Source organism: Mus caroli, unplaced genomic scaffold (genome assembly GCF_978045245.1).
Source record: "Mus caroli unplaced genomic scaffold, Mus_caroli_1 scaffold_10, whole genome shotgun sequence".
Lineage (NCBI taxonomy): Eukaryota > Metazoa > Chordata > Mammalia > Rodentia > Muridae > Mus > Mus caroli.
Window position 1 is genome coordinate 117,639,421 of NW_028227265.1, and position 15,898 is coordinate 117,655,318.

At 46.9% G+C, this 15,898-nt stretch overlaps 1 protein-coding gene across 3 annotated transcripts in view; it reads right to left on the minus strand.

The window, feature by feature from the left end:
* Arhgef7 (Rho guanine nucleotide exchange factor 7) overlaps positions 1-15,898 on the minus strand; it is a 106,744-nt gene that overhangs the window by 63,923 nt on the left and 26,923 nt on the right. For all 3 annotated transcript variants that reach the window (XM_085844208.1, XM_085844206.1, XM_085844207.1), the window contains exon 2: positions 11,500-11,586. In XM_085844208.1, coding sequence (XP_085700334.1) covers positions 11,500-11,586 — 87 coding nt within the window. The remainder of the gene's footprint in view (positions 1-11,499; positions 11,587-15,898) is intronic.

The following is a 15,898-nucleotide window of genomic DNA, read 5'->3' on the forward strand; positions in this document are numbered from 1 at the left end:
AGGAGAACCAGGAGGAGAAAGGAGGAGCAGCCATGGGGTTGCATGGACCATGGGGTTGCATGGACCATGAGCATATGACCATGAGGGCTGGCCTGGTGGAGCAGAAGCAGCCTGAAGGGACATATGGCAAGTGATAGCTCAGGAATTTTGACAGGGAAACAGACAAAACAGCTTAGAAGGTCAACACCTGCCCAGCTCTAATGCTATAAGGTTTGTGATAAATGTTAAAGGTCTCTTGTGTCTTTTATTTTGGAAATAGCTGCCTAAAAAGCTAACTGCTGGTGTATTAATAATTTCCAGCATTAATCTGTAACAACAGAATATTTAAATCACGCTACATCTACTATTTGTCTTGGATAACAACCTAAGGCCCTGGATGGGCCCCATAGTTCTTGAAGGATGCCCAAGGACTCTGACAAGTACCCCAAGTCCCCTGGTTGGTCACCCCATGAGCCCTCTAAGGGTTCCCTAAGGCCTCTGGATAGACACTTTGGGAAATTTTTCTAGTTCAACAAATGTCTACTTAGTGATCCACAAGCAATGACAGCTGCTCAAAGGAGCCACAGGCAAGCAGACAGTCCGGAGCACCCAGAAAGGAGGAAGCATGGCACTGGAGAGTTTTCACCGAACCGATGACAACTCTGAAAATGAGACAGAAGGCAGGTTCTCCAAGCATAGAAACAAGGCACGATGGTTGCTGGCACTAATGACACTTCACAAGAACTGGTAGGAGTGTCAATAAGTGGACACCTGTGAAGCTACAACTCCTAGCACAGGTTAGTCACGCATGGAAGGTGAGTCAGTTGTCATTACAGGCATCTCCAGCAGTTGGACACTACTAGAAGTGCAGGTCCAAGAGCACACAGAAGTCGAGACAAGGTGATGCTGTTAGAGACCAACCCTCTAAAGCCAACTCTTGGATAGGCCCAACACATTTCCCTGGATCAGCTAGGCAGGAGAGTGGCAGAAGTGACAGGCCCAGGTCAGCAGAGCACTGGGCTAGAGACCCTGTGAGCCATCCTGTCTTGAGCATAATGAGGAGGCAGGAAACAAGTTGGGGGGAAAAGCCCATCAAATGGAGAGTTTTCATGCTATGCACAACTTTCCAAGGACAGATACTATCCTGCAGACTTCAAAAACAAAAAGCAGAATTACAGCAACACATGTGAACAGCTCATTCATCACCCAGCACTAAGACAGAAGATCAAGAACTCAACTCTAAAGAGGCCATGGGCATAGCCCAGAGGTAGCAAAAGCCAGACCCTAGACCATACGCTAGCACGCCCAGCAGTCAGAATAAAACTCCACTTCCAACCCTGACTTGGCCCTCAGAAAAGAGGAAGGGTTCCTAATGAGCAGAGTTCCATCCAAGGCCAGCCTCTCTACCAAGCCTGGGCATGCTCAGGGCTTCCATGCCCCATGTCCTCACGCAGACAGGGACTACACCCTGCAAAAAGCTGCAGTGATGACTCTGAGACCACTGGGTCTAGGAGCTCAGATCAAGGCTTTCTGCAGCCGGAACAGTGCAAATGAAACAGGAGAGGACCACACAGGGCTCACCCCTTAGCCCTCCAGACCCACTCACTCACTCACTCACTCACTCACCTCTATGTAACACATAGTTGGCTTCTGACCCACAGACTCAGCTCCACTTGGGCTCTGTACAAGACATGGTGTACTGGGCTCTCCCTTCCCTTGACATGGAACTTCCTAAGGCAAAGGTTACTGGAAAAGTTCCAGACCTAGGTCCTTACCCAGCACCTATCCACTCCCCAAATCTTCTGCCCCTCTGTGCTCCCCACTGTTTCTCCTAACTCCTGTGCTCCCCACTGTTTCTCCTAACTCCTATCATCAGGATTCTTCTGGCTAGTTCCTGCTGTGCACCAGCTTCCTCTGGAGAGAGATTTTTTAAGGCACAGAACATACAGAGAAAGTGAAACACTGGGATGTTTAGGACAGAAGAACTATAGGGAGGTGAAGCAACAGGCTCTTCTAAGGGGAAGTGAATCACTCCAGCCTGCAGGGATGGTCGACTAAGACAGGAAGTAAAGAGCTCTAAATAGCTTCAGGAAGTCCCTAAAACTGACCACATTCACCAGGTTCCTCGATGCCAAGAGTGTATCAGCAGTAAGGCAGGCTGTGAGTCATTCTCAGACGCACCAAGCAACCAGGAAGAAAGTGAGACCAGCTGAACTGCCCAGCAGAACCCAAGACCAGACAAGCTCTCTAAGGAGGCTCAGGCCAACTGAACCACTGGGAAAGGACTCTCCACCTGTTGACAGTCAGCTCTGCTCCTCTGAGTCATGCCGTGCCCACTCTCCTGGAAGCACCCGAAGTCAACTCACTGGCTTGCCAAACTGCAGATACCTGTGTGTGCTGTATCTCTCCAGAAAAAGTCTGTCACAAAACAGTCCGTGTGTTTACTGTGAATACCCCATCAGCTGACTCTGTAGAGCTGCTAAAACATCGGGCACTCAGAACAAGCAAATGATAAAGTACAACAGTACACAGTGGCTCTCCCTTAACCTCTTCATTTTCATTTTTTACAAATGTCTGACCTGAATATATGCCCATATGCCATATGTATAGTGCCCCAGGAGGCCAAAAGAGGGTGTCGGATCCCCTGAAACTCAGGTCACCGGTGGTTATTTGAGTAGTGGGAAACAAACCTGGGTCCTCTGCAACAGCAGCAAAAGCTCTTCCTTCAGAGCCACCTCTCCAGCCCCTATCCACTTAGTGTTTTAGGAACACAGGCCAGCAGCAGCCCCAGTACGCTAGCTTCACTTCCCGGGCTCTGATAAACACAGCCTGACAAAAAGCACCTTAGGGGTGTGGTGGTGAGGACAGGAGTGGTCCTCAGGCCACAGATCTGAATGCTGACTCACCAGGGAGTGAGTGGGCTTTAAGGTTTCAAAAGCCCAAGCCTGACCAATCAACCTCCACCCTCCTCTCTCTCTCCCTCTCCCCTCTCTCCTTGCTGCCTGGACTGGGATGTAGAACTCTCAAGCTACTTCTCCAGTACCAGGTCTGCCTGCCACAATGAACATGTAAGCCAGCCCCAATTAAATGTTTTCCTTTCTAAGAGTTGCCATGGTCATGGTGTCTCTTCACAGCAATAGAACCCTGACTAACATAGAGAGGGTTACAGTGACCACTGAAGTCAAGGCAGGAACTCAAACAGCTAGCCAGGTCACATACACAGTCACAATCAGAGAGAAACAAACAGAACCCACTTGGTGCTTTTGCTCCGCAGCTTTCTTCAGTCACACAGTTCAGGGTCCACATTCAGACTGGGTCTCCCAGTTTCAATTAATAACCAAAATAATCCCTATGGACGTATTCAGGCCAACCTAATCTAGATTGTCCTGCACTGACTCTTCTCAGATGATTTCAGGTTGTGGGATGTTGACATTCAAAACCACATCAACCATCACACCTACCATCATACCAACTATCACACCAACCATCACACCTACCATCACACCAACCATCTAACCAACCATCACACCAACCATCTAACCAACCATCACACTTACCACACTTACCATCACACCAACCATCTAACCAACCATCGCACCAACCATCACACCAACCATCTAACCAACCATCTAACCAACCATCGCACCAACCATCGAACCAACCATCACACCAAGGAAGGCCCAAATACTCTGTGCAGAGCCACAATCTAATAATACTTACAGCTCATGTTGTGAGGCTACACAGAAGGACAACTTAAGAGGAGATGCATGGACTCTAGAAATACAGACAGACAAGAGCCTTTAAATTCCACCAGAAATTACATGCACACTGGGCAAAACCATCTCAGAACTGTCACTAATCCAGCACTGTCCCAGCTCTCCTCTGATCCCCAGACACAGGTACCAGAACTTTTTGACAGAAGATTTAACTATGTACATTTAACTTCAAACTGCTCAGTAGGCATGATTAGCGCCTCTGCTATAACAACCACCATAACCAAGGCAACTTACAGAAGAACTGAACTGGATTTAAAATTTTAAAACTTCAGACATTTAGAGTCCATGCTAGTGAGAACTCACATCCTGATCCACAAGGAGATAGAGAGGGAACACACTGGAATCAGGCGAGGTTTTCTTTTCTTTTCTTTTGTTATGGGTGTTTTTGTTTTTTCAAGACGGGCTCTCTGTGTTTGAGCCCTGGCTGTCCTCTAACTCTTTCTCTGTGAACCAGGCTGGCCTCAAACTCGGAAGTCTACCTACCCTGCCTCCCAAGTGCTGGGATTAGAGGTGTGATCACCTGGTCAAATTTTTGACACCTCAGAGACAATCTTTAATAGCACACTTCCTCTAACCAAGCCACACCTCATAATCCTTCCCAAACCAGAGTCCCACCAACGGAGGACCATTTATTACACAGGAGCCTATGGAGGGTACTCCCATTCACAGCATCACTGGCAACAGTGTTGGGAAGGTCACAGAAACAAACGCTTTCTGCTCTGTCCAGCATCCCAACCCCCCCTCAGCCTCCCACATCACTGCCTCCAGCTGGAGTGACCCTGCCCTCTCCATTGTCTCCACCACCACACCCTCACAAAGCCTGAGAGCATCACAGGTTTCTTTAAATCCACTCCAGACTTCCCAGGCCACTGAGGGGCTTATGCTTAAGTAAGAAAATGTTTAGACAGAGATGAGCAATCTCCTTTCTGAAACCTCACTTGAGCTGAGCAGTGGTGGCACATGCTTTTAATCCCAGCACTTGAGAGGCAGAGGCAGGAGGATTTCCGAGTTCGAGGCCAGCCTGGTCAGCCAGGGCTCTACAGAAAAACCCTGTCTCAAAAAAGAAAGAGAAAGAGAGAGAGAGAGAGAGAAGGAAAGAAAGAGAAAAAAAAGAAAGAGAAAAAGAAAGAAAGAGAAAAGGAAAAGAACCCTCACTTTAACTACCTAAGTCACCCTGGCTCACTTCAACCCTGGAGACTGAAGTCCTTTGGGAGTCTCTCCACATTGAGGCAGGAATGAAAACCTCACTCAAAGGAGGTGTACCGGCTGGTTTTGTGTGTCAACTTGACACAGGCTGGAGTTATCACAGAGAAAGGAGCTTCAGGTGGGGAAATGCCTCTGTGAGATCCAGCTGTAAGGCATTTTCTCAATTAGTGGTCAAGGGGGGAGGGCCCAGCCAGCCCATTGTAGGTGATGCCATCCCTAGGCTGATAGTCTTGGGTTCTATAAGAAAGCAGGCTAAGTAAGCCAGGGAAGCAAGCCAGTAACATCCCTCCATGGCCTCTGCATCAGCTCCTGCTTCCTGACCTGCTTGAGTTCCAGTCCTGACTTCCTTTGGTGATGAACAGCAGTATGGAAGTGTAAGCTGAATAAACCCTTTCCTCCCCAACTTGTTTCTTGATCATGATGCTTTGTGCAGGAATAGAAACCCTGACTAAGACAGCTCAGCCTTCTCTCTCCTTTTCAAACAGCTACAAGCCTGCTTTCAGCTTGAGCTCCCCCTGTACCAGGCTGAAAGCGCTACAGATGTCCAGCCTCCACAATGTACCTGCTAAGGCTGCTCTTTCAAAGAAGTCCACCTCAGGGAACTGGGAATGCCTCACTCCTGCCTCGGATTACTGCACCCAAAGAAGGAGCACACCAAGCAAGACACACAAAGATAAGCCACACTGTGTATTTTTGAGGTCTACTTCTCTGAGGGGAAAAAGCAGTTGCAGGGCACCTAGGAAGGTACACTGACAGACAGTAACATAAGACAAGAGAAGGTAGAAGCAGCTATTCAAAGCCTGTATGAATTCCTACCTTTAGCCTTGCTGTGGCCTAGCAGGAACATATTTGCAATGATAGTTACAACTTAAGTACTAGCACACAGATGGAAATGGCCTTCACTGTTTACAGCAAAGGAAACTGAATCCCATGTCCACATCTGACAGGATTTACTGATCTTCAAAAGGCAGTCACTGAATCAAGAGACAGACACAGAGCATGAAGAGATGGCCATTCTGCTACCATAGTGTATCAAGCTAAGGTATGTTACAGAACATATATGCTACAGTATCACAGGTGTCTAAGGCTGTCTACATATGTGCAATGGAGAAAAGATCAAACCCCTAACATGGACATCTAGCCACAACATCTCTAGACAGCAGTATCACGTAATTTTTTCCCCTACATTTCTCTACTTTCTGAGTTTTATGTAACAAACACAGACCATGGGCAACTTAAAAAGCAGAATAAGCACCATGGTTGAAAGCACAGAAAATACTGGTGGTTTTAACAGGAGCTGCCTGGCACTCTCTGTGATGTTTATTGCTAACTCGTGTTTCTTACAGCACACACAAAAGACAAGCATCAAAACACCCACTTGCCAACTGACGGGAGGTGGGGGAGACTGGCAAACTGGAGCAAGCTGTAACCATGCATCTGGAAAGAAGCTGGTGTCCAAAACAAGCCAGGAGGTAAGACCACTACCTAAAACCTTTACTCTATAGCCACATCTCAAAAGGCCTAAGAATAACCAACAGCTATTTTTCATAAAGTTCAACATCACTAATATCAAGGAAATGCAAAGTAAAGCGCAATGAACTATCACCTCTGACCTCTTGGCATGTCTACTGTCAAAACGACAAGAGCTACCTGCTGGGGAGAGGTGAGGATATGAAACCCTTCAATACTGATTGGTGGGAATGCAAGACAGTATATACATTACAGACACTGATAGATATATACAGTGGTGGCTAAATCACCCTGTGATCCAGCAATCTGGACCAGATACACTACCAGGTGTATAGCCAAAGAAAATCAGACATGTTCCCTATATCCTGCAAGGGTGTTCACAACAGCCTCAAAATGGAAACAACCTGAGATGGACAGATGCAAGGACCTGGACACTGTGAGGGTGAGAAGAAGGAATGAGGCCCTGTCGTCACTGGCAGCGTGAGTGGACCTGGAGAAGCAGCAGGGAGGGTAAGCCAACTGCCCAACACCAACTGGTGAGGCAGGAACAGTCCAAGCCGCAGTCACCAGGGCTGTGAGACGGTCAGGGCAATGGGAGGATGCCCAATCACAGGGGACAGAGTCAAGGTAGCCGGAGGATGAGTGTCAGTGGGCACCACAGTGTGGCAGCTACAGCTGACAACATACATGTGAAGGTGCTATAAAAAGAACTTAGCATGTTCTCACCACAAAAAAAGTCTATGGTGGTGACAGATGGAGACTAACTTGATTTAATCATCCCACAATGTAGTCACATATCTGAAACACCACACTAGACCATATTAAGAAACTAGGTTGTGAAGCAAACATTATGTGGACAGTTAGTATCTTAATCTCTAATGAACTGAAAGACCAAATGTACAAGCCAAAAATGTCCAAGAACTAGGAAGGGCAAAATACATTTCTGTTCTGAATCACCAAGACCTTTGGACAGTTAATACTTTAATTAGTGTTTTTAACTAAAGCAGAAATGGTGTTGATATTATTGTCTAGTGTGTGAGACGACAAGAGGGAAGATTGCAGCCCTGGGTCATAATCTCTTCCCGGTCCCACACGTGTATCAAAGCCAGAATTGGCTGGAATAAAGAGAGTGTGGTTTTCGTCATTGACAGACTCCCAGAAACCATCTTGGCAACCGTGAGAAATCACATCCGAATCTTATTTTCCTTCCCAGAGCAGAGATACTGTACTGGAAGCAACATTAGTTCTTCAGCAGGAGAGCCGTGGTGCCATGCTGCTCTGTCAGTTCCTCTTGCTTATAACCTAGTTCTCTCTTGCCTTGGAAAGGCCAGTGCCATCTGGGCAGAGGACTCTGCCAGGAACGGTCAAGCCAACATGGCTCCCACTTCATAATTTCAACTTAGACTTTAGAAAATGACCTGAAATACAGCCATTTATAATAGTGCTAAATTCCAACTTTTCAAAATTCATGATTAAAAAGTGTATATTATAACATTTGCAAATATGTAATATACAACTAAACACTCTTAGAACAATGGCTGTTTCTCTGATGAACAACTAAATCGAAGTTCACTGCTGCATTTCCTATCTTTGCTGCTAACATCCCTGATACTGTCTGTCATGACGTAGGCCAAGCTTCATAAGACGCCACTGGAACTGGATTCATGTGGCCTTAATTTAAGGGGTTTTGTTTTATTACTATTGCATGTTTATGGTGCCTTGCCTGCATGCAAGTCTATGTACCAGGTGTGCATGCCTGCAAAGGCCAGAATCAACACTGGATCTGGAACTGGAGTTAGAGAAGCTTGTGAGCCACCATGTAGGTGCCAGCACTTGAACCAGGCTCCTCCGGAGAGCAGGGAGTACTTTTAACTACCGAGCCATCTCTCTAACACCAATTTTAGATACTGAATAAAGCTAGTACAAGCGTCATGGGAGTGACAAGAAAAACCAGTTTTTTTTTTCAAGGAAGGCAGCCTCTGCTCTGGATAGCTGCAGTTCACTAGTCAATCATTCAAGTGCTTAATTATCATTACTGGGTAAGAAAATCTTGACAGTTAATACACTGTGACCATCAACAAATATATCTAATATAATTTGAGGACAGAACAACAGCAAGTAAGAAAAAAGTTCTCCATCTCTGCAGCTATTCCACCTTAGGAGCTGCAGACAGGGGACTCCGTGACCTGTCTCGCAGTCACTGAGGTACTTCTGGTTGCAAACGTCAAGCACATCAACACTGCCAATAGCACCACCACCGTCACAGTTCTGGTTGGTTTTTAGATACAAACGGAAAGACACTGATGTTGTTGTGCCCAGTTTTCTGCACAAATCAGAAAATAGAAGTGCATGTGTGTGTATGTATGTGTGAGCATGTTGAAGTATACAAGTTCACAAACACACATGTACACATGAGGGCATGCATGCATGTGGAGCCTGCCAGATTGGCTCTCCTCTCTAGGCGGCAAGACCCAGGGAACCCTGCAATCTCGGAGCCACATCAGTGAGATCCTGTGCACCTCGCTTGGCTTTTTCTCTGGACCTCACACTTGCACAGCAAGCACTTTACTGAATAAACCATCTCCCTGGTGCCTACTCCAAATATTTTAAGGACAGCAGTTGGTGGAAAAATAAGCTGTAAAAAGAAAATAAAGAAGCCAGCAAGATGGCTCAGCAGGTAAAGGCCACTGCCATTAGGGCTAAAAAACTTCATCCCTGGAACTCACCAGGTCAAGGAGACACCATCGGTTTCTCTGACCTCTGAGCCAGTGCTGTGGCACACTGGCGCACACACATGAACACGGGCAATAGAAGCTTAGAAATGACTGATACGGCCGGGTGTGGTGGCACATGCCTTTAATCCCAGCACTTGGGAGGCAGAAGCAGGTGAATTTCTGAGTTCAAGGCCAGCCTGGTCTACAGAGTGAGTTCCAGGACAGCCAGGGCTACAGAGAGGAACCCTGTCTCGGGGGGGTGGGGTGGGGGGGTGGGGGGGGGGTGGGGGGGGGGATATGACCAATACTGTGATGGTACATTTCTTTTCTTTAAAGAAATCATTAGGAGCTAAAGTAGAGTAAGCTAGACAGTCTTTCTTACTAACACAATCTGTGTGTTGTTTCACAGTCTGAAACAACACCCTGGGAAAAGCCCCTTGGTATTAAGTACTAAGAACAAAAGCTACATTGGAATTTAGGTTATTTTGTTTCCCATTTAATATCAAAATGTTCTCAGTCTCCCATCTTTTGAGAATTGGTTGGATATTAAATGTGTCAGTCCTAGTATTACTCAAAGGTACAAGGCCCTTCCCTCGGGGCTTCTGACTGCGGAAGATTTGGTCTTTCCCTAAATAGGCCTCTCCCCTCACACAGTTACAGACTAATGGATGAGTTAAAGCCATTCCTTTCCATAGGAACTTCCTAAAACGTGATGGCTAAACAAACTGGAGATTTAAGTATGGTATACCTTGAGAAAAATGTTATATTTTCCTCTACCATATTTTTAAGTAACTAGAAGAGATATTTACTCTTTAAAATCAACACAAAAAAAAGACACAATTGGTCTTTTTTTTTCTTCCAAGAGGAAACCTATTTGCTATCACAAGTGCAACTTCAGACTCATCCTCTCAGTAACCAATCCTTAGCCAGGATTTGCTTGTGTTCAGGGCTGCTCTAAGTGCCTGGGACAGGCCCATGTTGGGCTCTGACAGCATCTCTGGACAAACTCAGAGCCATAAACATCACTGCTATATGAAACAGCAACAGCCTCTGCAACCTTTGCAAAGATGGAAAGAAGGGGCGACTTTCACGTTTCTTTAAAGCAATTTCTTATTATAACAGTTTACACTGGTTGTGTTAATGTGTAGGGTGAGTCTGAAAAAATACTGTAACATAAACAAAACCCAGGCGTATGTATGAGGATAGAACCCTATGACAAAGGTCAAAGTAAATTTCCAGTTACTAAAACGGCAAGGCTGGTGCCACCAAGAGAAGCCAAATACCCCATTTTTAAAGAGCTGTGAGGCTTTCTGAAATCGGCCAGCCACGATCCAATTATCTGCAGCAATTTCCTCAAAGACATCAAATAAATTAACAAAAAGGACGGTGACACTTGAATCACTATAAACCACTGTCTGTCCTATTTCAATTTCAAATACACTTTCCAAACGAGACTGGATGACTTCTACACTTCATCTCAAGAAACACGCAGTCAAAGTCTGTCCTACCAGAAAAGGAACACCGCACTGGGTCACCACAGGACTGGAGTGTGTGTGATTTTACCAACCCTTCACGGGGTGAAATTGCAAACCTCGAAAGTGACAGCAAAGCTCATCTACCTGAACGTCCCCAAAAAGCAAAGCCACTTTTCTAGATCTACAACACTGCCCCACGAATAACAAAAGCAAGGAAACAGCGACATCCCTGGGGAACTGACACAGAAGGACCACAAAGGGTGTTCATCAAGCACTATGGAAAAGACAATCCCACGGAGGTGTCCCCAGAAGCAGGTTTTACAAACCCCAGATTCAGGCTCGTGAGTTTTCTAACGTAAGCAATTATGGGTGGAGGATCCAGCCACGCCGCCGAATTTCGGGCCTGCAGAAGCAGCATATGAGGATGTGAGACCAAGAGGGGTTTGGCCCTCTACACTGCAGCTAGGACCTTGCCTGACCGACCACCTGCTGAGGGCTGGGTCAGACCTGGTTGTGATGCTAGGGATTCCCAAAGGGCGGTTTTCAGGATTGGACAGATGTCCCCCGAACAACAGGGACTACCAACGTGCCACCTGCACAGGAGCTCGAGAACCAGTGGTTCGCGTGGAACCAGAACAAGGCGTGGGGTCCACGCGCCAGCCGCGAGGGGACGTCGAGAGGCTTCTTCCCCGGACAGGTAGCCCCGCTCCACGGAGCCGGCGGTGAGGAGCGGTCGCTCGGGACAGCGTCAGCTCACGCGACCCCGATCCGACCCCCGACCACCCTCCGCCCCGGCCCTACCTCCCCCGAGCCCGACCCGACCTCCCCCGCCCGGCCCGCCCGGCCGGCCCAGCCCGGCCCGGCCCCGCGCTCACCCACCTCTAGGCGCAGGGACGCCCCGCAGGCGCGCAGGAACTCGCGGATGTTGCTCAGGCACTCGCTCTCGTTCCGCGGCTCCGGGTAGACCTGCAACACACAGCGGCGCTGAGCGGGCTAGACGCTTCATCCGCTCCCCTTCCTCGGGGCTGCACCAATCTCCGCCCCTGCCCGCACCCGGAAGCGCGCCCGGGACCGGAAGTGACGGCGTCAAACCGCGCCCCCGCGTCCCCTTCCCGCGGCTCCTGCGTCTTCGGCTGCGGCAGTCTCCTCCCCAGCCCCGCTTCAGTCCGGTCTGCGCTCTCCTCCTCCTCCCGGCTCCCCTCACCACGCGCTCCGTCTCCTTCGGGCCCTGCTCCCGTATCGTGCGCACCCGCCTCCTCCATAGCCGGCGTCCCTCCAAACGCACTCCACTTCCTGGCCTTGCTCAGGCCCTGCCTCCTACAGACCTCCGCTCCAGCCCCACGCCCACCCCTCCAGGCCCTGCTCGGGGCTCCCATCCCCGCCTCCTGACCGGCATTCTACTGGCCGCACCTCACGAATGCACAGAACTCTGCCTCTGCAGCTCGAACAACCCCAAAGAGATTCGAGAGAACTTCCCTTCTTTCTCACCTAGGTTCCTGCAAAGTGCAGTTACCATAGCTTAGATTAATGAACAGCATAAATTCTGCAGGTCGGCATGAAAAATGCCCAGATTCCTTTTCCCAAACACAGCCCATGTGCTTTGTGATTGATTAACCAGAGTCGCTGTCCACTGTGGCTAAGGCTTCAGAGAAGGCTCCTGTTGCTAGCCTTCACCATGAGCAGCGAGGAAGGTCTGATCTACCACCCAGTGCTGCTTCTGCCCACAGAAGAGTCCGTGAGGCATCCTGCTACACTTGCCACATGTTAGGATATGAACCCGACAGTACCAGACACTAAGAGAAACAGGAGCAGAATCTGAGGCTGGAACAATGTAAGGAAGACTCCGATACATCAGGAAAGATTTTTATTTCATAAGCTTCTTTGGGCATGAGTTATAGTGCTGTCGGCTGTGAGTGAACAGTACAATATATCCACAAGAAAAAAGATTCATCCATAGACCAGGCTGCTCTGGAAAATTGCTAAGGCAACACTGAATGCCTCATGAAGCTGTGGAGAAGATGGAAAAGCAAAATGTAGATTTATGAGATGACCAGTAAAAAAAAAAAAGGTTAGACAGCATTTCGAGTCTGAAAGCAAGTAAAATTTACAGTTACATTACCTGGGGCCAGAAACATGCAGTTTCCTCAGCTGGTCATTAAAAGACTGATACATCATGAACATATCAACTTACAGTTCAGAGTGGCTGTATGGATAAAGAGTTTAGGAAAGACTTTGTTATCTATAGCTAGGGCTGTGCTAAAGACAGGTTTCCAGTGCTGCTGAGACAGCGTGTTTTCCGTGAATGTCAGAAAACAAAACTACGTTATGAAAACAGCTTCTCAGACTCCTGCGCAAAGGCTTCCGAGACGGTGCAACCTTGCTATTGTGTGCCAATACCAAGGGCAATTTTTAAATATAAGCTGCCCCTAATGGGATACAAAAAACAAACCCCAGGGCCACTTAGGACCAAAAACTTCCACTGCATGCCAGTCACAGGAGATGACAATACATGTATGGATGGCATCCAGAATGCTCTGGGGTTGATCCACAACTGCTTCATCCCAGTCCATGAACACTTCCAGGACAAAACCTTAGCTTCTGGGTGTTATTAACTTAATGTCCCTGTTCCACTCTCATTCAACCCCCTTAGGGCACAGTACAAGCTTTTAAGGCACACTGCCTAGACAAGCTGTTTAGTAAAGCTTTTAACACTCAAAGGCCAGCAAGGAAATTACCATGTGAGACTATTGGAAACCCATCCCATGTGCAATGTCAGCTATGTTGGCACAACCTCGGGCGGCAGCAAGCTGGCCATCAGCAGTAACTATCAGAAAGGGTTTGGCCAAGTTGCCTTAACGACTGTAAAAGTATGACAGAAAATATAAGTAATAACATCAAAACCATAATGAATACTACACAGCAAATGAGTGGAGAGTGGAAACAAGAAGGAAAACTAGAGGAAATTTGGCCTGGAAGGGCAGTAGAAACCACTGACCAAGTCCTAGAAATGATCAAACATGGCACTGGAATAAATACTGTCAGCAAGACAACACAAAGTATCCCCACGGCAGCTAAAGTAACAATCCAAGTCTGCCTTGGGGGAAAAAAAAATCCTAAGACATGAAGAATGTGAGCTCATGCTTGAATGCAGCCTTGCTTCCACTGCGTTTGTCCCTTGAGTCAAAGACTGGAGGTGACAAGCCAAACAGACGAGACTAAGCAATGTTTCAAGCCTTAAGCCAGTTTCAGTCTACTTAAAAAAAAAAAAAAAAAATGCCAGTCTTCTAAGGGACAGCCATCTTTACCCACATCTTCCCCTTCTACCAAACTAATTCCAATCTCCCCAAGATCAGAGTTCAAAGTACATTCATCTTGCAGCTAGCGCCCCCTATGGGGCAATTTTAACATTTTCATGAAGCCAACCACGTGATCTTTGCAGAGTACTTTTCTTAAGACTTTTTTTGCATTCCTACTATATACAGCGCCCAGTATGTGTGTGTGGTGCTGCAGTTACTGTCTGATTGTGAACATGCTGTATATGTGGATGTGTGATAAACCACTACAGCCATGGTACGGTAGATTACACAGTCCTGTACTGGAGATGATGTCTTATTGTAAGTAAATACATAACATTTATAGCATACATTCTCCAAAAATGCCCATAAAATAAGGTCACGCATTCACTCATTGGCAGAATTTTGTGACCAGCCATGTGCACACATGCTCACATCTACAAGTACATGCAAATTAAAAATATGACCAGGGTCATTTGGTTTCCTAGCCCTGTGTTTCCCCCAAGGACAATGTTGCAGTTCAGTATTCGAGATAATTTCAGAGAAGGTAAACACTACAAATAGTTAGAATCATCTCTTCTTCATCTCTGCATTTGATTATGAAACCACAGGCCAATTGTTATTTTCTTTTCTTGTATGATAAGTATATAAAATAATGGAAGCAGCATACATTAATTTTGATAATTGTTAACTATAAAAAGCAAAATTCCTTGAGGATTTACATATTAAGGAGAAATGTGGTTTTTAAATTACACATACCTGTGTGGGGCATGCGTGCCACGGTGTGTGTGGAGTCCAAAGGAAAAGTATAGCAGTCAGTTCTCTTCTTTCACCCATGTGGGTCCCAGGAATCAAACTCAGGTCATCAGACTTGGTGGCAGACACCATTACCCTCTGAGCTCTCTCACGGGCCCAGATTGTTTTTCATCTGTGGATTATACCACTTTGCTAGAATGAAGTGTTGTCCACCACCAACTCTTCCTGACTGTTCTCTCCATGCGTGTGCTGAGTGGCATCCATAAAGATGAGCACGTGGAAATGGGAGCTTTGTAATGGGACTTATTCTTTGACACCTAATGAGTGACAAGAGCCAAACTCCAAATGTGGCCTATTACCCATTCAGAGATTTTAAATGTTAAAAGCTTCACTAGAGCCTCCTATAATGTCTATGAAAGCAAGGAATTAGAAAACCCAGAGTCACAGAGTCCCTGCCACTGGGGTCACTGAACCCAGAGTCACAGAATCCCTGCCACTGGGGTCACTGAACCCAGAGTCACAGAGTCCCTGCCACTGGGGTCACTGAAGTCTTAACACCCTGGGTGTTTCACTTCATTTTTGTTTTCTTTTTTATAAAGCATGTTTGTGATTGTCCTTTAAGTGACAAGAAAAGAATTTCATCTTTTTGCAGTACATCTGAGGAAGACAAGAAATGGATGACAGTCTGCCTTATTGTGTGACGTAGGAGAGGAATGTTATGAAGAGGAGCAGGGACAGCCAAACTGGCTATGTGTCCTTATGGCTACAGGCTCCTTTTTGTGGACACACTAGTTGAGGCTCTTTCCACGGGTCACCTTAAGACGTCCTGGCCCACATAACTCTCTTAAGTCTGGCACATGGGTGCATGTAACTAGAACTTCAATGAACATCGCTGTTTGGAAAACTAAGGGGTCAACATTACAAGTGAAGACCTCTAGCGCTATAACAAACATGTCACTAGGGGAGTCACTTGACCCCTCTAGGTCTATTTCCTTATCTCCAGTTTAAGGCCAGTAGCCTAACTGAGTTGTTGGATCAAGTAGATAATAAATTAATCCAGCAATATTTACTGGGTCTCAAGTTCACAGCAGAGCACACCATTTAGAATAGAAGTTCAGTTCCAGCTACTTGAGAGAGGGGTAGGTCTATCACTTGAGCTGATCAATTTAAGTCCAGGCAACACAGCAAGACACCATCTCAGGGCAGAGGGGAAACACCCGTGACGTTTC